We start from the raw sequence: 15,000 nt of genomic DNA on the forward strand, positions 1-15,000 counted from the left end.
TCAGAATGTTCAGAGCTGAAACTCAGACTCCTTGTGTACATAAACAGAGAGTTGGTGAAAGGAGGATGAACATCGGCTGGTTTGTGGAGCCTCCACAGCGTAGAGACACGTTTCATACAGCACGTGATCCTGACCTGTCCGAGTCGGTCAGGATCTCCAGATCTTCTCCGTTCCAGAATTCCAAGCATGTGCTGAGGACTGCATCGGCCGAGCCGTAAGAAAAGAGCTGGAATTCACCTGGAGGCCAAAAAAACACGGGGGGGGGGGGGGGGGGAGTGTGAGAATGAGAAAGAAAGGGGGGAGGGGGTAGAGAGAGATAGAGAGAGAGAGGGAGAGGAGGGGTAGAGATAGAGAGAGACAGAGAGGGAGGAAAGGGGGGTAGAGATAGAGAGAGATAGAGAGAGAGGGGGAGAGACAGACAGAGAGAGAGACAGAGAGAGAGAGAGAGAGAATCCTATTTGAAATCATGAACATTTAACTTCCAGTGTGTGTGTGTGTGTGTGTCTGAGTGGCTGTGTGCGTGTGTGTGTGTCTGAGTGGCTTTGTGTGTGTGTGTGTATGTGTGTGTGTGTCTGAGCGGCTTTGTGTGTGTGTGTGTATGTGTGTGTGTGTGTGTCTCAGTGGCTTTGTGTGTGTGTGTGTGTGTATGTGTGTGTGTGTCTGAGTGGCTTTGTGTGTGTGTGTGTGTGTATGTGTGTGTGTGTCTGAGTGGCTTTGTGTGTGTGTGTGTGTATGTATCTGAGTGTGTGTGTGTGTGTGTGTATGTGTGTGTGTGTGTGTGTGTGTGTGTGTGTGTATGTGTGTGTGTGTCTGAGTGTGTGTGTGTGTGTGTGTGTGTATGTGTGTGTGTGTGTGTGTGTGTGTGTGTGTGTGTGTATGTGTGTGTGTGTCTGAGTGTGTGTGTATGTGTGTGTGTATGTGTGTGTGTCTGTGTGTATGTGTGTGTGTGTATGTGTGTGTGTATGTGTGTGTGTGAGTGTGTATGTGTGTATGTGTGTGTGTATGTGTGTATGTGTGTGTGTATGTGTCTGTGTGAGTGTGTGTGTGTGTGTGTGTGTGTGTGTGTGGACATGACAGGAACAAACAAGTCCCCACAGTGATAGGAATACTTGATGGCTTTTACTAAAGGTCCCCATAAGTAGAGGAATACCTGACAGTTCTGACCCAGTGGAAACATGGGGTTTGGTCACCACAGGGTTTGTTTTTGGCTTCTGAGGTCAGAGAGTTGTGTTAACATCAGGGGAAGGAGCTCAGGAGTAGAAGAAGAAGAAAATGTTATATTTACTCTAAATGTCTAAATAGCTAAACCGTTTCTCATTAAAAAAGTTATGAATAATGATATATTTTTGTTTGTTAGTTAGTTTGTTTTTATTTACTAATACCCTCGTTAAACTGCTAAATATAATCTTGCTTAAAAATGATGTTTTGTCTCTTGAAACATTGTTTGTTTGTTTGTTTGTATTCACGAAACCCCTTATATACAGATCCACGAATATAAACCACATGTTATGTCTACTGATACGGTTAGATTTGTTTGTTTTATTTGCTTGTAAACATAAACAACATCATGCTTTAAAAACATGTGTCTACTGATACGTTGTTTGTTTGTTTAGGTGAACTTTAAAAATCAACACGTCCATCTCCTCGTTTGTTCGATTGTTTTGTTGTTTCTAATCACTAAAAAACCTTATCATGTAGCTAAACCTGCCTGCTCTCGCTTCAAAACCAAGCTGCTGCTTCTATTTTTTTACTATAAAAACAAATAACGTAAACAAAAACAAGTGATTTGTAACGGACGAGTTACTGATACATGAGTAAAAAAAAAAGTTGTGTTTGTGATTAACGTTTACAATTTAATTCACTTGAAATGTCATGATGTGTGTGTGTGTGTGTGTGTGTGTGTGTGTGTGATCACCAGTGTGTGCATGGTGCACCAGTAGGGCGATGAGATGTGAGAATGGGAGGCGTCTCATGGAAACGGGGGGAGGGGCTATCAGCCCTGGCTCTCCAGAGCAAGGGATTGTGGGTAGGGTGTAAGCAGCTACACTCATCCTCTGTTGGAATGGTTCCCGGGCCAAAGGAGAGAACCCTACACACACACACACACACACACACACACACACAATGCCATAGTAATTTGTTTGATGGAGCTTTGCTGCTTTTCAGGTTAATAGAGAATTAAAGGGATTATATTCAGAAAGCCTTCTGGGTCTGAGTTCACTACAGGAAGTGAGTTTTTGTAGAAATCTAAACACTAGAGGTTGATTATTATTCAAGAACCGTGTCACGAAAGACTCCAGGGTCAGAGCTTGCTAACAGTCAGTGTAACTTGCACAAAAAACAGAAGAAGAGGACGTTTTTTGTGTTTTTTTTTCGCTAACACTGTTGTCTTATGTTTAGGATCAAGAAGAAAAATGCAGTGTGTTTATCATCATCAACTCAAGAAATAAGGGTTCAGTGAAAAATCTGACTTACAAACGTCTCAAATCTCAAACTCGCTACTGGCTATGAAAATGATGACGAAAAAAAGTCGTAGCTGTGGTGCAATTATTTCAATTAGAGTGACTGTAGCATGTAGCTGGTGAGACGGAGCGGAGGTCTTACTCATCAAACAACAACAAGGACTGTATTTATACATCTATTTGTTTTTATTTTATTTTATTTTTTTAAATGGTTCTTACCCAGAAGCTTGGGGAGCTGGCAGAGGCCCCAGGGCGGGCGAACCGGCTGGCAGGGTGGGCGTGTGCGCAGCAGTGCAGCGTGGGTAAGGTGATCGGAGAGGCGGAGCACGCGTGTCGCCACCGTGGCGTTGCCAAGCAGCAGCTGAATGGCCAAACCGAGCGGGCGTAGAGAAGGGGCGTAGCGTTCCCACTGCATGTCATCAAACTGCACCCGAGTGTCATCAAAGCGCGCCCGGTCCAGCGAGAGACTCAACATCTCCAAACCACAGAAGGGGTGGGGCTAATTAAACAGCAGAATGGATTATTGTTAGCAACATTAGCAATGTTAGCAATATTTTACATTCAATAGGTTTAATTAAGATGTGTGATTACTTCATTTGTCACATGAAACCACACACTCAAACCACACACTCAGACCACACACTCAGACCACACACTCGAATCACACACTCAGACCACACACTCAGACCACACACTCAAGTCACACACTCAGACCACACACTCAAGTCACACACTCAAGTCACACACTCAGACCACACACTCAGACCACACACTCAAATCACACACTCAGACCACACACTCAGACCACACACTCAAATCACACACTCAAATCACACACTCAGACCACACACTCAAATCACACACTCAGACCACACACTCAGACCACACACTCAGACCACACACTTGAATCACACACTCAAACCACACACTCAGACCACACACTCAGACCACACACTCGAATCACACACTCAAACCACACACTCAGACCACACACTCAGACCACACACTCAGACCACACACTTGAATCACACACTCAAACCACACACTCAGACCACACACTCAGACCACACACTCGAATCACACACTCAGACCACACACTTGAATCACACACTCAAACCACACACTCAGACCACACACTCAGACCACACACTCAGACCACACACTTGAATCACACACTCAAACCACACACTCAGACCACACACTCAGACCACACACTCGAATCACACACTCAGACCACACACTCAAATCACACACTCAAACCACACACTCAGACCACACACTCAGACCACACACTCAGACCACACACTCAGACCACACACTCGAATCACACACTCAGACCACACACTCAGACCACACACTCAGACCACACACTTGAATCACACACTCAAACCACACACTCAGACCACACACTCAGACCACACACTCGAATCACACACTCAAATCACACACTCAAACCACACACTCAGACCACACACTCAGACCACACACTCGAATCACACACTCAAATCACACACTCGGACCACACACTCAGACCACACACTTGAATCACACACTCAGACCACACACTTGAGTCACACACTCAGACCACACACTCAGACCACACACTCAGACCACACACTCAGACCACACACTTGAATCACACACTCAAACCACACACTCAGACCACACACTCAGACCACACACTCGAATCACACACTCAGACCACACACTCGAATCACACACTCAAACCACACACTCAGACCACACACTCAGACCACACACTCAGACCACACACTCAGACCACACACTTGAATCACACACTCAAACCACACACTCAGACCACACACTCAGACCACACACTCGAATCACACACTCAAACCACACACTCGGACCACACACTTGAATCACACACTCAGACCACACACTCAGACCACACACTTGAGTCACACACTCAGACCACACACTCAGACCACACACTTGAATCACACACTCAAACCACACACTCAGACCACACACTCAGACCACACACTCAGACCACACACTCAAACCACACACTCAGACCACACACTCAGACCACACACTCAGACCACACACTCAAACCACACACTCAAACCACACACTCAGACCACACACTCAGACCACACACTCAGACCACACACTTGAATCACACACTCAAACCACACACTCAGACCACACACTCAGACCACACACTCGAATCACACACTCAAACCACACACTCAGACCACACACTCGAATCACACACTCAAATCACACACTCAGACCACACACTCAAATCACACACTCGAGTCACACACTCAGACCACACACTCAAATCACACACTCGAGTCACACACTCGAGTCACACACTCAGACCACACACTCAGACCACACACTCAAACCACACACTCAAATCACACACTCCAGTCACACACTCAAATCACACACTCAAGTCACACACTCAAATCACACACTCAAGTCACACACTCAAATCACACACTCAAATCACACACTCAAATCACACACTCAAATCACACACTCAAGTCACACACTCAAATCACACACTCAAATCACACACTCAAATCACACACTCAAATCACACACTCAAATCACACACTCAGACCACACACTCAAATCACACACTCGAGTCACACACTCAGACCACACACTCAAATCACACACTCAGACCACACACTCAAATCACACACTCGAGTCACACACTCAAATCACACACTCAGACCACACACTCAAATCACACACTCAAATCACACACTCCAGTCACACACTCAAATCACACACTCAAGTCACACACTCAGACCACACACTCCAGTCACACACTCAAATCACACACTCAAATCACACACTCAGACCACACACTCAAATCACACACTCAAATCACACACTCAAATCACACACTCGAGTCACACACTCAGACCACACACTCAAATCACACACTCAAATCACACACTCGAGTCACACACTCAAATCACACACTCGAGTCACACACTCAGACCACACACTCAAATCACACACTCAAGTCACACACTCAAATCACACACTCCAGTCACACACTCAAATCACACACTCCAGTCACACACTCAAATCACACACTCAAATCACACACTCCAGTCACACACTCAAATCACACACTCGAGTCACACACTCAAATCACACACTCGAGTCACACACTCAAATCACACACTCGAGTCACACACTCAAATCACACACTCGAGTCACACACTCAGACCACACACTCAAATCACACACTCGAGTCACACACTCAAATCACACACTCGAGTCACACACTCAGACCACACACTCAGACCACACACTCAGACCACACACTCGAGTCACACACTCAAATCACACACTCAAGTCACACACTCAAATCACACACTCAAATCACACACTCAGACCACACACTCAAATCACACACTCGTCACACACTCAGACCACACACTCAAATCACACACTCGAGTCACACACTCAAATCACACACTCAAGTCACACACTCAGACCACACACTCAAATCACACACTCCAGTCACACACTCAAGTCACACACTCAAATCACACACTCGAGTCACACACTCAAATCACACACTCGAGTCACACACTCAAATCACACACTCGAGTCACACACTCAGACCACACACTCAAATCACACACTCGAGTCACACACTCAAATCACACACTCAGACCACACACTCAAATCACACACTCCAGTCACACACTCAGACCACACACTCAAATCACACACTCAGACCACACACTCAAATCACACACTCGAGTCACACACTCAGACCACACACTCAAATCACACACTCGAGTCACACACTCAAACCACACACTCAGACCACACACTCAGTCCACACACTCGAGTCACACACTCAGACCACACACTCAGACCACACACTCGAGTCACACACTCAAACCACACACTCAAATCACACACTCAGACCACACACTCGAATCACACACTCAAATCACACACTCAAATCACACACTCAAGTCACACACTCAGACCACACACTCGAATCACACACTTGAGTCACACACTCAGACCACACACTCGAGTCACACACTCAAACCACACACTCAGACCACACACTCAGACCACACACTTGAGTCACACACTCAAACCACACACTCAGACCACACACTCAGACCACACACTCGAGTCACACACTCAAACCACACACTCAAATCACACACTCAGACCACACACTCGAATCACACACTCAAATCACACACTCAGACCACACACTCAAATCACACACTCAGACCACACACTCGAATCACACACTCAAATCACACACTCAGACCACACACTCGAATCACACACTCAAATCACACACTCAGACCACACACTCAGACCACACACTCAAATCACACACTCAAATCACACAGACCACACACTCAAATCACACACTCAAGTCACACACTCAAATCACACACTCAAGTCACACACTCAAATCACACACTCAAGTCACACACTCAGACCACACACTCGAACCACACACTCGAACCACACACTCAGACCACACACTCGAATCAAACACTCAGACCACACACCCAGACCACACACTCAGACCACACACTCAGACCACACCCTCAGACCACACACTCAGACCACACACTCAATCAGATCTTTAATAGAAAACAGATATACTGCGGCGTTGTCGTCTTTCGCTATCTCTCTGTCTTTCTCTTTTTGTTTTGCTCTCTCTGAGGACAGAGAATTGCTAAAGAACAAAATCTTCTCCGGGTTTGGACTGGGCCAAGACAGGATGCCTTGCTTATCAACACAGCATAACACCTGAAACACACACACACACAAACACACAAAAAAATATCCACTAGCAGTAACTACTTCATCAGATACAAAACAATATTGGAAGAGGGGAACACACACACACACACACACTCTTACAGTAACAGAGCCCAGGTTGTGCAGCAGACTCGCTGTGTGACAGAGCGCTGAAGATCGTCCGAAAAGCACAGAGAAATACTTCCTGCACGTCAGCTTCCACACTTCCTGTTAATAAGAAAATTCTAGAACGCTGAAAATATAAAATACTCACACAAAACTACAATAAAGTGTAAACTCCTGTCAGGAGACATGCAGCTTTACCTCTGAAACTGGAGACTCCTTCCATAAATGTTACAAAACCTTTACGTCCACAAATTTACTATTTACAACAGTTTACCTTCTCATAATCCCTCTAAATGCAGTTCATTTAAGGTTTCCATGGCAACAACAGCGATGATAATTGTTACTTACCCACAAGGCTGTTGGCTGAGGGTCCATCTGAAGGAGGACTCGCACTTCCCCGTATATTCCAACCAGGAACCAGAGCAACGGGAAGGTCAGGGGTAAAAGGGGTAGGATGCCATTTACCTACAGCGTAACAGGTGCAGTGTGTCTTATAGTTTGATTTATGATTGATAATAACGTGAGTGTGTGTGTGTGTGTCGTACTGGTAGCTGCAGTAGTGTAACATGCCACGGTCCCACTCCAGGAGCCCCCAGAATGTAGCGCAGTGTGTTCAACACTAACAACGCCACCTAGTGTGGGTGAAAAAAACAAACACTTTTTATCCCTAATTTGAAGAGAGAAAAATGATCCATCTTCTCTGGGTGGGAGGGGCATACTTTAGCAGACTTGTCAATCATAGCACCATCAGCCAATCTGAATGCTGCTAAAATTGGAGTCTCCTTCCATAAACACTCTAGTGCTCTCTACCATCTTCCACATACACAAGCCCACAGACACCTGTCACTCATAGCACCAACAGCCAATCACATGTGTCCGTGAGCTCGGGTATGTGGAAGATGGTAGAGAGCACTTTATGGAGTGTTTATGGAAGGACACTCCAGAGTCAAAGCTGTGACTACTTAAGAAGAAAATTTTTCTGAAATCTTATTTTTGATGTTTTATTTAATTCAAGAGGTGATGATGTTTGTAGCTGCTGTAATGTACATTTATCTATAACAGCAAATGTAACAGATATAAAAAATGTTCAAATTGTTCCAAAAATAAATAGAAATTTGTCGTCATTGGCTAACTTCTGTGGTATAAGAGGAATAAAGCACATTACAGCACATGGGGGATGAAATAAGAGCATTCTCCCAGAAAACCTCTACATATTATACACAGTTTATTGTTTATCATATAACTAGCATTTTGTTTTTCAGACTCACCAAAGCTAGCGGAGCAGGACCTCTCTCTAGTAACGTCTGCACCGTGAAGCGTTCGTTATCCAACACGGAAACAGGTCTGTGCTGAGAAAGCTCCAAACACCTCCTGAATAAAGGAGGAAAGAATGAAGATGACTGGAATCAGCAGATGAAGAGGAGCTGGTTGATGTTTCATTGTTTTTTTGTTTTATTTATTTATCTATGATTAGCACTTCATATTAGTATTGCGACAAGTAGCGATTAGCATTCAGCTCGTCAGCTAGTTAGCACGTGAGAGATTAGCAGTAAAATTTTTGTTAGCTAACTCAAATAACTAAAAGAAATATTTGATGTGAGGCGTCTTTATTAAGTTAGGAATCTTGAATTTATTGAGTTTATTACGCACAGATTTATAATTTCAATTTGTATGAATTTGAAGCCCAAATTTTACCTCCTTAACTAGCTAATTTAAGTTGTTAGCTAATTTAAGACTCATAAAACAATTACAGTGTAAATTGTATGTACTTCTATCAATGATTAAATAAAAATGTCTTTAACCCTAACACTATTTAATAATAGAAATTGTCACATGGCAGAAGACAAACATTGTGACTCAGAACATCGAAGGAAAAAAATATCCTGGAGATTAGCAAGAATGGATAAAAATCCTGAGAGGAAGCCGACTCCATAGTGAACGGTTCATCTCCTGAGAACTGCGGTTGATTATTACAGAACAGACTCAGGAACTGAGGACATCACCAGCTCGGTGTGTGTTTGTGTGAATGTTTACTGCAGGAAATTTCCCTTGACTCACTGGACCAGTTCCACCGCCGGAGTCCGAGTGACCCTGAAGAGCTTTGGCTGAAGTAAACGGTGAGGTCGTGACCTTTCCTGATCCAGAGGGGATGGAGGACTTGAGAGATGGCTGAACACATCACTCTGAGACAGGATGACGTGTTCCTCTTCCTGTACAAAACAACCAGAATTCGAGGGGTGGGGCTATAAGAATATAATATCTTAAAATGTAATTTGTGATGTCTTATCCTGCTGACCTGGATACCCCTGAGCTCAGTAGGGGCCTCGCTGCCTGGGCGCAGAGAGATTATGTCACCTTCAACTAGGAGACTGACAGGTAAGTTAACCAATCGGCCATCTCGGTATGTCCACTGTAAGGACACAGCAGGCAGGGACGGGACGAACAGGTCCTCTGTGTCTTTCAGCCAATCAGAAGGAGGATGCAGTAAAAAATCTACAGAAAGGAAGAATTTTTTATATTACTACTAACAATAATACTTGTGCTAGAAGAAACTCTTGCACACTCATGCGGGAAAACACTGTGTGTGTGTGTGTGTGTGTGTGTGTATAGATCCAGACGCTACCCTGTAAAGTGTTTAGCAACGTTTCCACCCGGCGTGGCATCTCCAAAGCCTTCAGCTGCTGAAGAGCTGCCATGGCAACAAGATCAGCCAAGAGGAGGAGCAAAAGAGCGCAGCCGCTGATCAAAGCTGTGCCGTCACTATGGCAACCAAATGGGGAGACCAAGTATGGATTGTGGAGCAATATATTTGAATGAAATTCAGTTGCAGTTATGTTTACAAATAATACTAGATTGCTCTTTAAATATAATGGAAAAGTTCATAACAACATAGAAATATAGACAGTGATTGATTAACTTCAGTGCTTGGACCCTAATACAAAAACATGACATCTCTTAGGGCACTTAAGTGCAGGGGGCAGTAACAGAAGCTAAACAGGCTACTGGAGCAGAAAGCAAACAGGACAAAGAGGCAACAAAGAGGCCAATGGTAAGATTTTAAAAAAGTGCCCTTGTCTAAACAGACCCCAACAAACACTCAGTGAAGCGTGGTGGTGGTAGCATCATGCTAAGAGTTTCAATGAATTTTCTTCTGTGGCTTTCCCCAGTGCCATGAACATTCAATTTTCATAATCAATTTTATTTTAAAAGATGGGTTCTAGTTAAGATTTCAGACAGCTGGACACGTGTGGACATGTCATGTGTGTGTCAGGTGTGTTTGTGTGTCACCTGTTTTGATCAAAGATGTGACATGTGATTAAGCTAGCTGCACACAGGGTGGTCAGTAAAGCTCCTGGCCAGTGTAGACTGGACCAATGCACAGAATGATGCAAAAAACATTTGCTCCAGGCAGCCTAAATAAATAAATAAATTAATTAATAAAATAAGGGTTTTCATAAATGTTAAAATTCATTAATTAATTTGACGATAAGTAAATGTTTGTACAATGTGAAAATGCTGCAATACTGGAAAATGAGGCACAAAATCTCAGGGCCGTATATTAGATCCAATGACATTTCATAGAATAATTAGTTATACATAGAAAATCAGCTGACCTGCCAGTGACCATTCTGCTTTGGACTGTGTTGATGTTCCCGCAGAACAGTAGTGAGTTGAGAATGGAGCTGAGACAGAGCTGCAGCAGATGATAAGCCCAATGGACTCTAAAATAAAGAGATTCTCTTAATTACACCAGAGTTTCCAGCCCACATCTCTCATTGAATGCTTTCTCCTTATCATAATATTGCATTTTTAAATTATAATGAATAATCACCACTACATTGTTAGCTATATTAGCATCATAGCTCCAGCACTGAGAGCATATGAACAGTGATACAGGATATTGCTATTTATTGCTAGTGATATTGATATATTTTTTTTATATAGATACTGTATAATGAGGTTCAACGTTGTATAGTTACATTTAAGATTGTGGAATTTCCACAAAACAAATGAGGTTTACTCATGTCATAGCAGCTATAAACAGTCCTTCACTGGACATTAATAAGACACACAAGGTTTAAACTCCTCTGTCCTGAAGATGTCTGTCAACAGGTACAGCTTTACCTCTAACTGTTACACTGGAGACTCCTTCCATATTATTACTCCTTCCAAATATTACATAAATGTTGCCTTATAGAAATGACAGATAGCAAACAATTGTTTTATTGACTTACCTGCTCACAGGTGCTCTCCAGTGACACTTTCATTTGGTACAATACTTTCTGTTATAACGAATGTCCCACAACCCTGTGTGCATGCCATGTGTGTGTGTGTGTGTGTGTGTGTGTGTGTGGCTTCACATGTTGGCTGTCACATCCACATGTCCCAAGCTGGAGTAAACGTCTTTCAGGTGTCACATACAGGGAGTAAAATCCTCAAACACACTCAGACGTGATTTACGGGGACCAGATGCTGACACAAACACAGAAACAGAACACAATGACTTGTGAGGTCCTTTTCTCATCCTTAACTTATTATAGCATCATATATCACACTGTCTCTCATATTCTATACAAAGACAGTGATGATAACGCTCTTGTTTTCATGCACACTCCGACGTGACTTCATAGTGTACTTAGGGGGACCAAATGCGTAAGTGGTGTACTTACAGGGACCAAATGCTGACACAAACATGTAAACATTACAGAGTGACTTGTCAAGTCCTCTCCTGGTCCTAAAGACACACTCTCTCATTTTTCCAATACAAACACTGGAAAGTCGCAGTTTGAAATATTGGGTTCCTCAGTTTTTTTAAATAGATTGATCCAAATTCTTGTCTTTTGGTCCATATAAGTTCACAGGTGTTTAAACAGGATGACCGAATGTTCAGACGAATGTAAAGCATATATACACACATCTCATTTACCAAAACACTCAGGTGTGACTGAGTGCTGTAATTCGGGGACCAAACTTTGTCATAGAAACATGAAAGATTGAGTTCCATAAAGTTTTAAGTCCATTTTTTATTAAGAAACATTTTTTTATTCACATGAATTTAATGAACAGGAAGACAGGATGTGAATACAGGAATATAAAAATATGCAAATCCTGAGGAAATAATATCCATAGAGTTTATTTCTTGCATTTGTTGGCTTTATGTATGCAAATCAAGGTCATGACCTCATTTCTGTGCAAATCTTTTTGACCGGAGCAAACTGAAGGAATAAAATGAGCCGGACGTGAAACCAATCAACAGCTGAACCGAATCCTTACTGTGTCCTCTCATTTCACAAAACGTTTCTGGGGACCAAATATACCTGCAAGGGTAGAAATACCTGACGGTTTTTACCTTGTGGGGACGTTCGGCTACAAGGAAATAAACCACTTATTTAGGGTTTAAGTGCAGCATCGGATTAATTAGCTGCATGAATAGATACGGCTGTGTGTGTGTGTGTGTGTGCATTTGAGTCACCACATTACAGTGATCTTAATCAACATGTACACACACACACACACACACGCACTTTCTTGCCGGTTGTTTAATTAATTATTAAATATTGTTTACACACTTTTACAGGACGTGTTTTTGATAACACAGAAATACTCATTTGAAAACACACACACACACACAGAGGATTAAGGCTTTTTTATAGCTCACATCCCATCTCTCTCTCTCTCTCTCTCTCTCTCTCTCTGACTGTCTCTTTAACCTCTGTCATTTCAACCCTTCTTCATTTTCATTTCTGTCCCCCTCACATCCTCTTCTCTCTCTCTCTCTCTCTCTCTCTCTCTCTCTCTATTGTCCTCCTTTCTGTCTTTCACCATCTGATGGAGGCTGAAGCGCTCTACAGCTTCAGAGCTGCAGAATGTGATGAGCTCAGTTTTCACAAGGGTGACATCCTGAAGGTGAGTGTGTGTGTGTGTGTATGTGGTGTGTGTGTCTGTGTGTGTGTGCGTGTGAGTGTGTGTGTGTGTGTGTGCGTGGTGTGCGTGTGGTGTGTGTGTCTGTGTGTGTGTGCGTGTGTGAGTGTGTGTGTGTGTGTGTGGTGTGTGTGTGGTGTGTGTCGATTTGTAAAAAGTCTTTAGAATTGTATTACTTTTGTAATTCTGGATTCCGTTTTGTCGTCATGTGTTAATTTGTTTAACAGCAGCTCACAGGTTTATATTGTTGCGCTCGTTCGAATACGTCATTGTTGCTATAGTAACATCTCCTTTAATCAGTGATGTGTCCATTTAACATTTATGGGAAAAGTGTCCAGTGTCAGCACTTTGCAAAGTTCAGGGGTTAAACTGTAGCTTTAAGTTTTCTTCAGGGCAAAGTTTACACTTCTTTGTGGTTTCTTGCTGACTAGCCTAACTAGCTAGCTGTGATTCGTAGCAGTTTAACATTTTGGTAATCCAAATTTTTCTCAGTAAGTACAGTGTCACCACACAGAAAACTAACGCTAACTAAATAAAAGCTCGTTCCAGGTGACGAATATGGACGAAGATCCAAACTGGTACACCGCCGAACTTTCAGGAAGGAAAGGCTTCGTACCCAAGAATTATATCAATGTAAGGCCTCACGCGTAAGTATCCGACACGAACAAGCATAAAAATAAATCAATGTGTGTTTGAGTGTATGAGAGTACTGGGTGAGTTTTTCCCCAAAGAACTGCTGTTATACCATTAAACAGGGTTGCCAGGTTTTAGCAAAAGATCCAGCATTTCTGAAATGACGTAAAACGACATTAAAAAAAATCTTGGAACCTGAACGACACGATTCACTTTTTAAAATCTTTCTCAGGAGACTTGGTCAGTGTGATGCACTTGCATTTCTACATATTTTAGTATTTAACATTTTTTAGTATTTTTTGAATGCCTTATTAACTGTTTGTGGATACTGTTGGTATAGATCTACCTCTACTCCAGAATCCCCATTTCTCTATTTCAAACTTTACAATATTATATTATACTATAGAAACAGTGCTGTAGAATACTGACACACCGCCTGCACTGACACTGTGCTTTAGTTTGCACAAATTCATTTAATTTAATTCTAATACGAAAACAAGTTATTTTGTGAAATATACAAACCTGCCCTCCTGCTCTACAGCTGTTAGGGTTAAAGGGGCAGTGAGCAGGGTTAGTGTTAAAGGGGCAGTGAACAGGGTTAGGGTTAAAGGGGCAGTGAGCAGGGTTAGGGTTAAAGGGGCAGTGAGCAGGGTTAGGGTTAAAGTGGCAGTGAGCAGGGTTAGGGTTAAAGTGGCAGTGAGCAGGGTTAGGGTTAAAGGGGCAGTGAGCAGGGTTAGGGTTAAAGTGGCAGTGAGCAGGGTTAGGGTTAGTGTTAAAGGGGCTGTAAGCAGAGTTAGGTTAAAGGGGCAGTGAGCAGGGTTAGGGTTAAAGTGGCAGTGAGCAGGGTTAGGGTTAAAGGGGCAGTGAGCAGGGTTAGGGTTAGTGTTAAAGGGGCTGTAAGCAGAGTTAGGTTAAAGGGGCAGTGAGCAGGGTTAGGATTAAAGGGGCAGTGAGCAGGGTTAGTGTTAAAGGGGCTGTAAGCAGAGTTAGGTTAAAGGGGCAGTGAGCAGAGTTAGGTTAAAGGGGCAGTGAGCAGGGTTAGGTTAAAGGGGCAGTGAGCAGAGTTAGGTTA

The 15,000-nt window shown here is 43.1% G+C and overlaps 2 protein-coding genes across 2 annotated transcripts in view; one reads left to right on the forward strand and one right to left on the reverse strand.

The window, feature by feature from the left end:
* Positions 1–11,736, reverse strand: part of LOC131346531 (transmembrane protein 94-like) — a 34,519-nt gene extending 22,783 nt beyond the window's left edge. The window contains exons 1-14 of the mRNA XM_058380007.1: positions 11,609–11,736; positions 10,988–11,095; positions 10,662–10,786; positions 9,997–10,133; positions 9,670–9,866; positions 9,432–9,583; positions 8,642–8,744; positions 7,919–8,005; positions 7,722–7,838; positions 7,371–7,475; positions 7,110–7,256; positions 2,682–2,961; positions 1,916–2,089; positions 135–237 (exon numbers count right to left, since the gene is read on the reverse strand). Of these exons, the coding sequence (XP_058235990.1) occupies positions 135–237; positions 1,916–2,089; positions 2,682–2,961; positions 7,110–7,256; positions 7,371–7,475; positions 7,722–7,838; positions 7,919–8,005; positions 8,642–8,744; positions 9,432–9,583; positions 9,670–9,866; positions 9,997–10,133; positions 10,662–10,786; positions 10,988–11,095; positions 11,609–11,641 (1,868 nt within the window). The 5' untranslated portion in view covers positions 11,642–11,736. The remainder of the gene's footprint in view (positions 1–134; positions 238–1,915; positions 2,090–2,681; positions 2,962–7,109; positions 7,257–7,370; positions 7,476–7,721; positions 7,839–7,918; positions 8,006–8,641; positions 8,745–9,431; positions 9,584–9,669; positions 9,867–9,996; positions 10,134–10,661; positions 10,787–10,987; positions 11,096–11,608) is intronic.
* A 1,466-nt stretch (positions 11,737–13,202) lies between these two features.
* The window catches only part of grapb (GRB2 related adaptor protein b), a 5,617-nt gene continuing 3,819 nt past the window's right edge, over positions 13,203–15,000 (forward strand). Inside the window, exons 1-2 of the mRNA XM_058380070.1 lie at positions 13,203–13,280; positions 13,845–13,942. Of these exons, the coding sequence (XP_058236053.1) occupies positions 13,203–13,280; positions 13,845–13,942 (176 nt within the window). The remainder of the gene's footprint in view (positions 13,281–13,844; positions 13,943–15,000) is intronic.

This window comes from Hemibagrus wyckioides, linkage group LG26 (genome assembly GCF_019097595.1).
Source record: "Hemibagrus wyckioides isolate EC202008001 linkage group LG26, SWU_Hwy_1.0, whole genome shotgun sequence".
NCBI lineage: Eukaryota > Metazoa > Chordata > Actinopteri > Siluriformes > Bagridae > Hemibagrus > Hemibagrus wyckioides.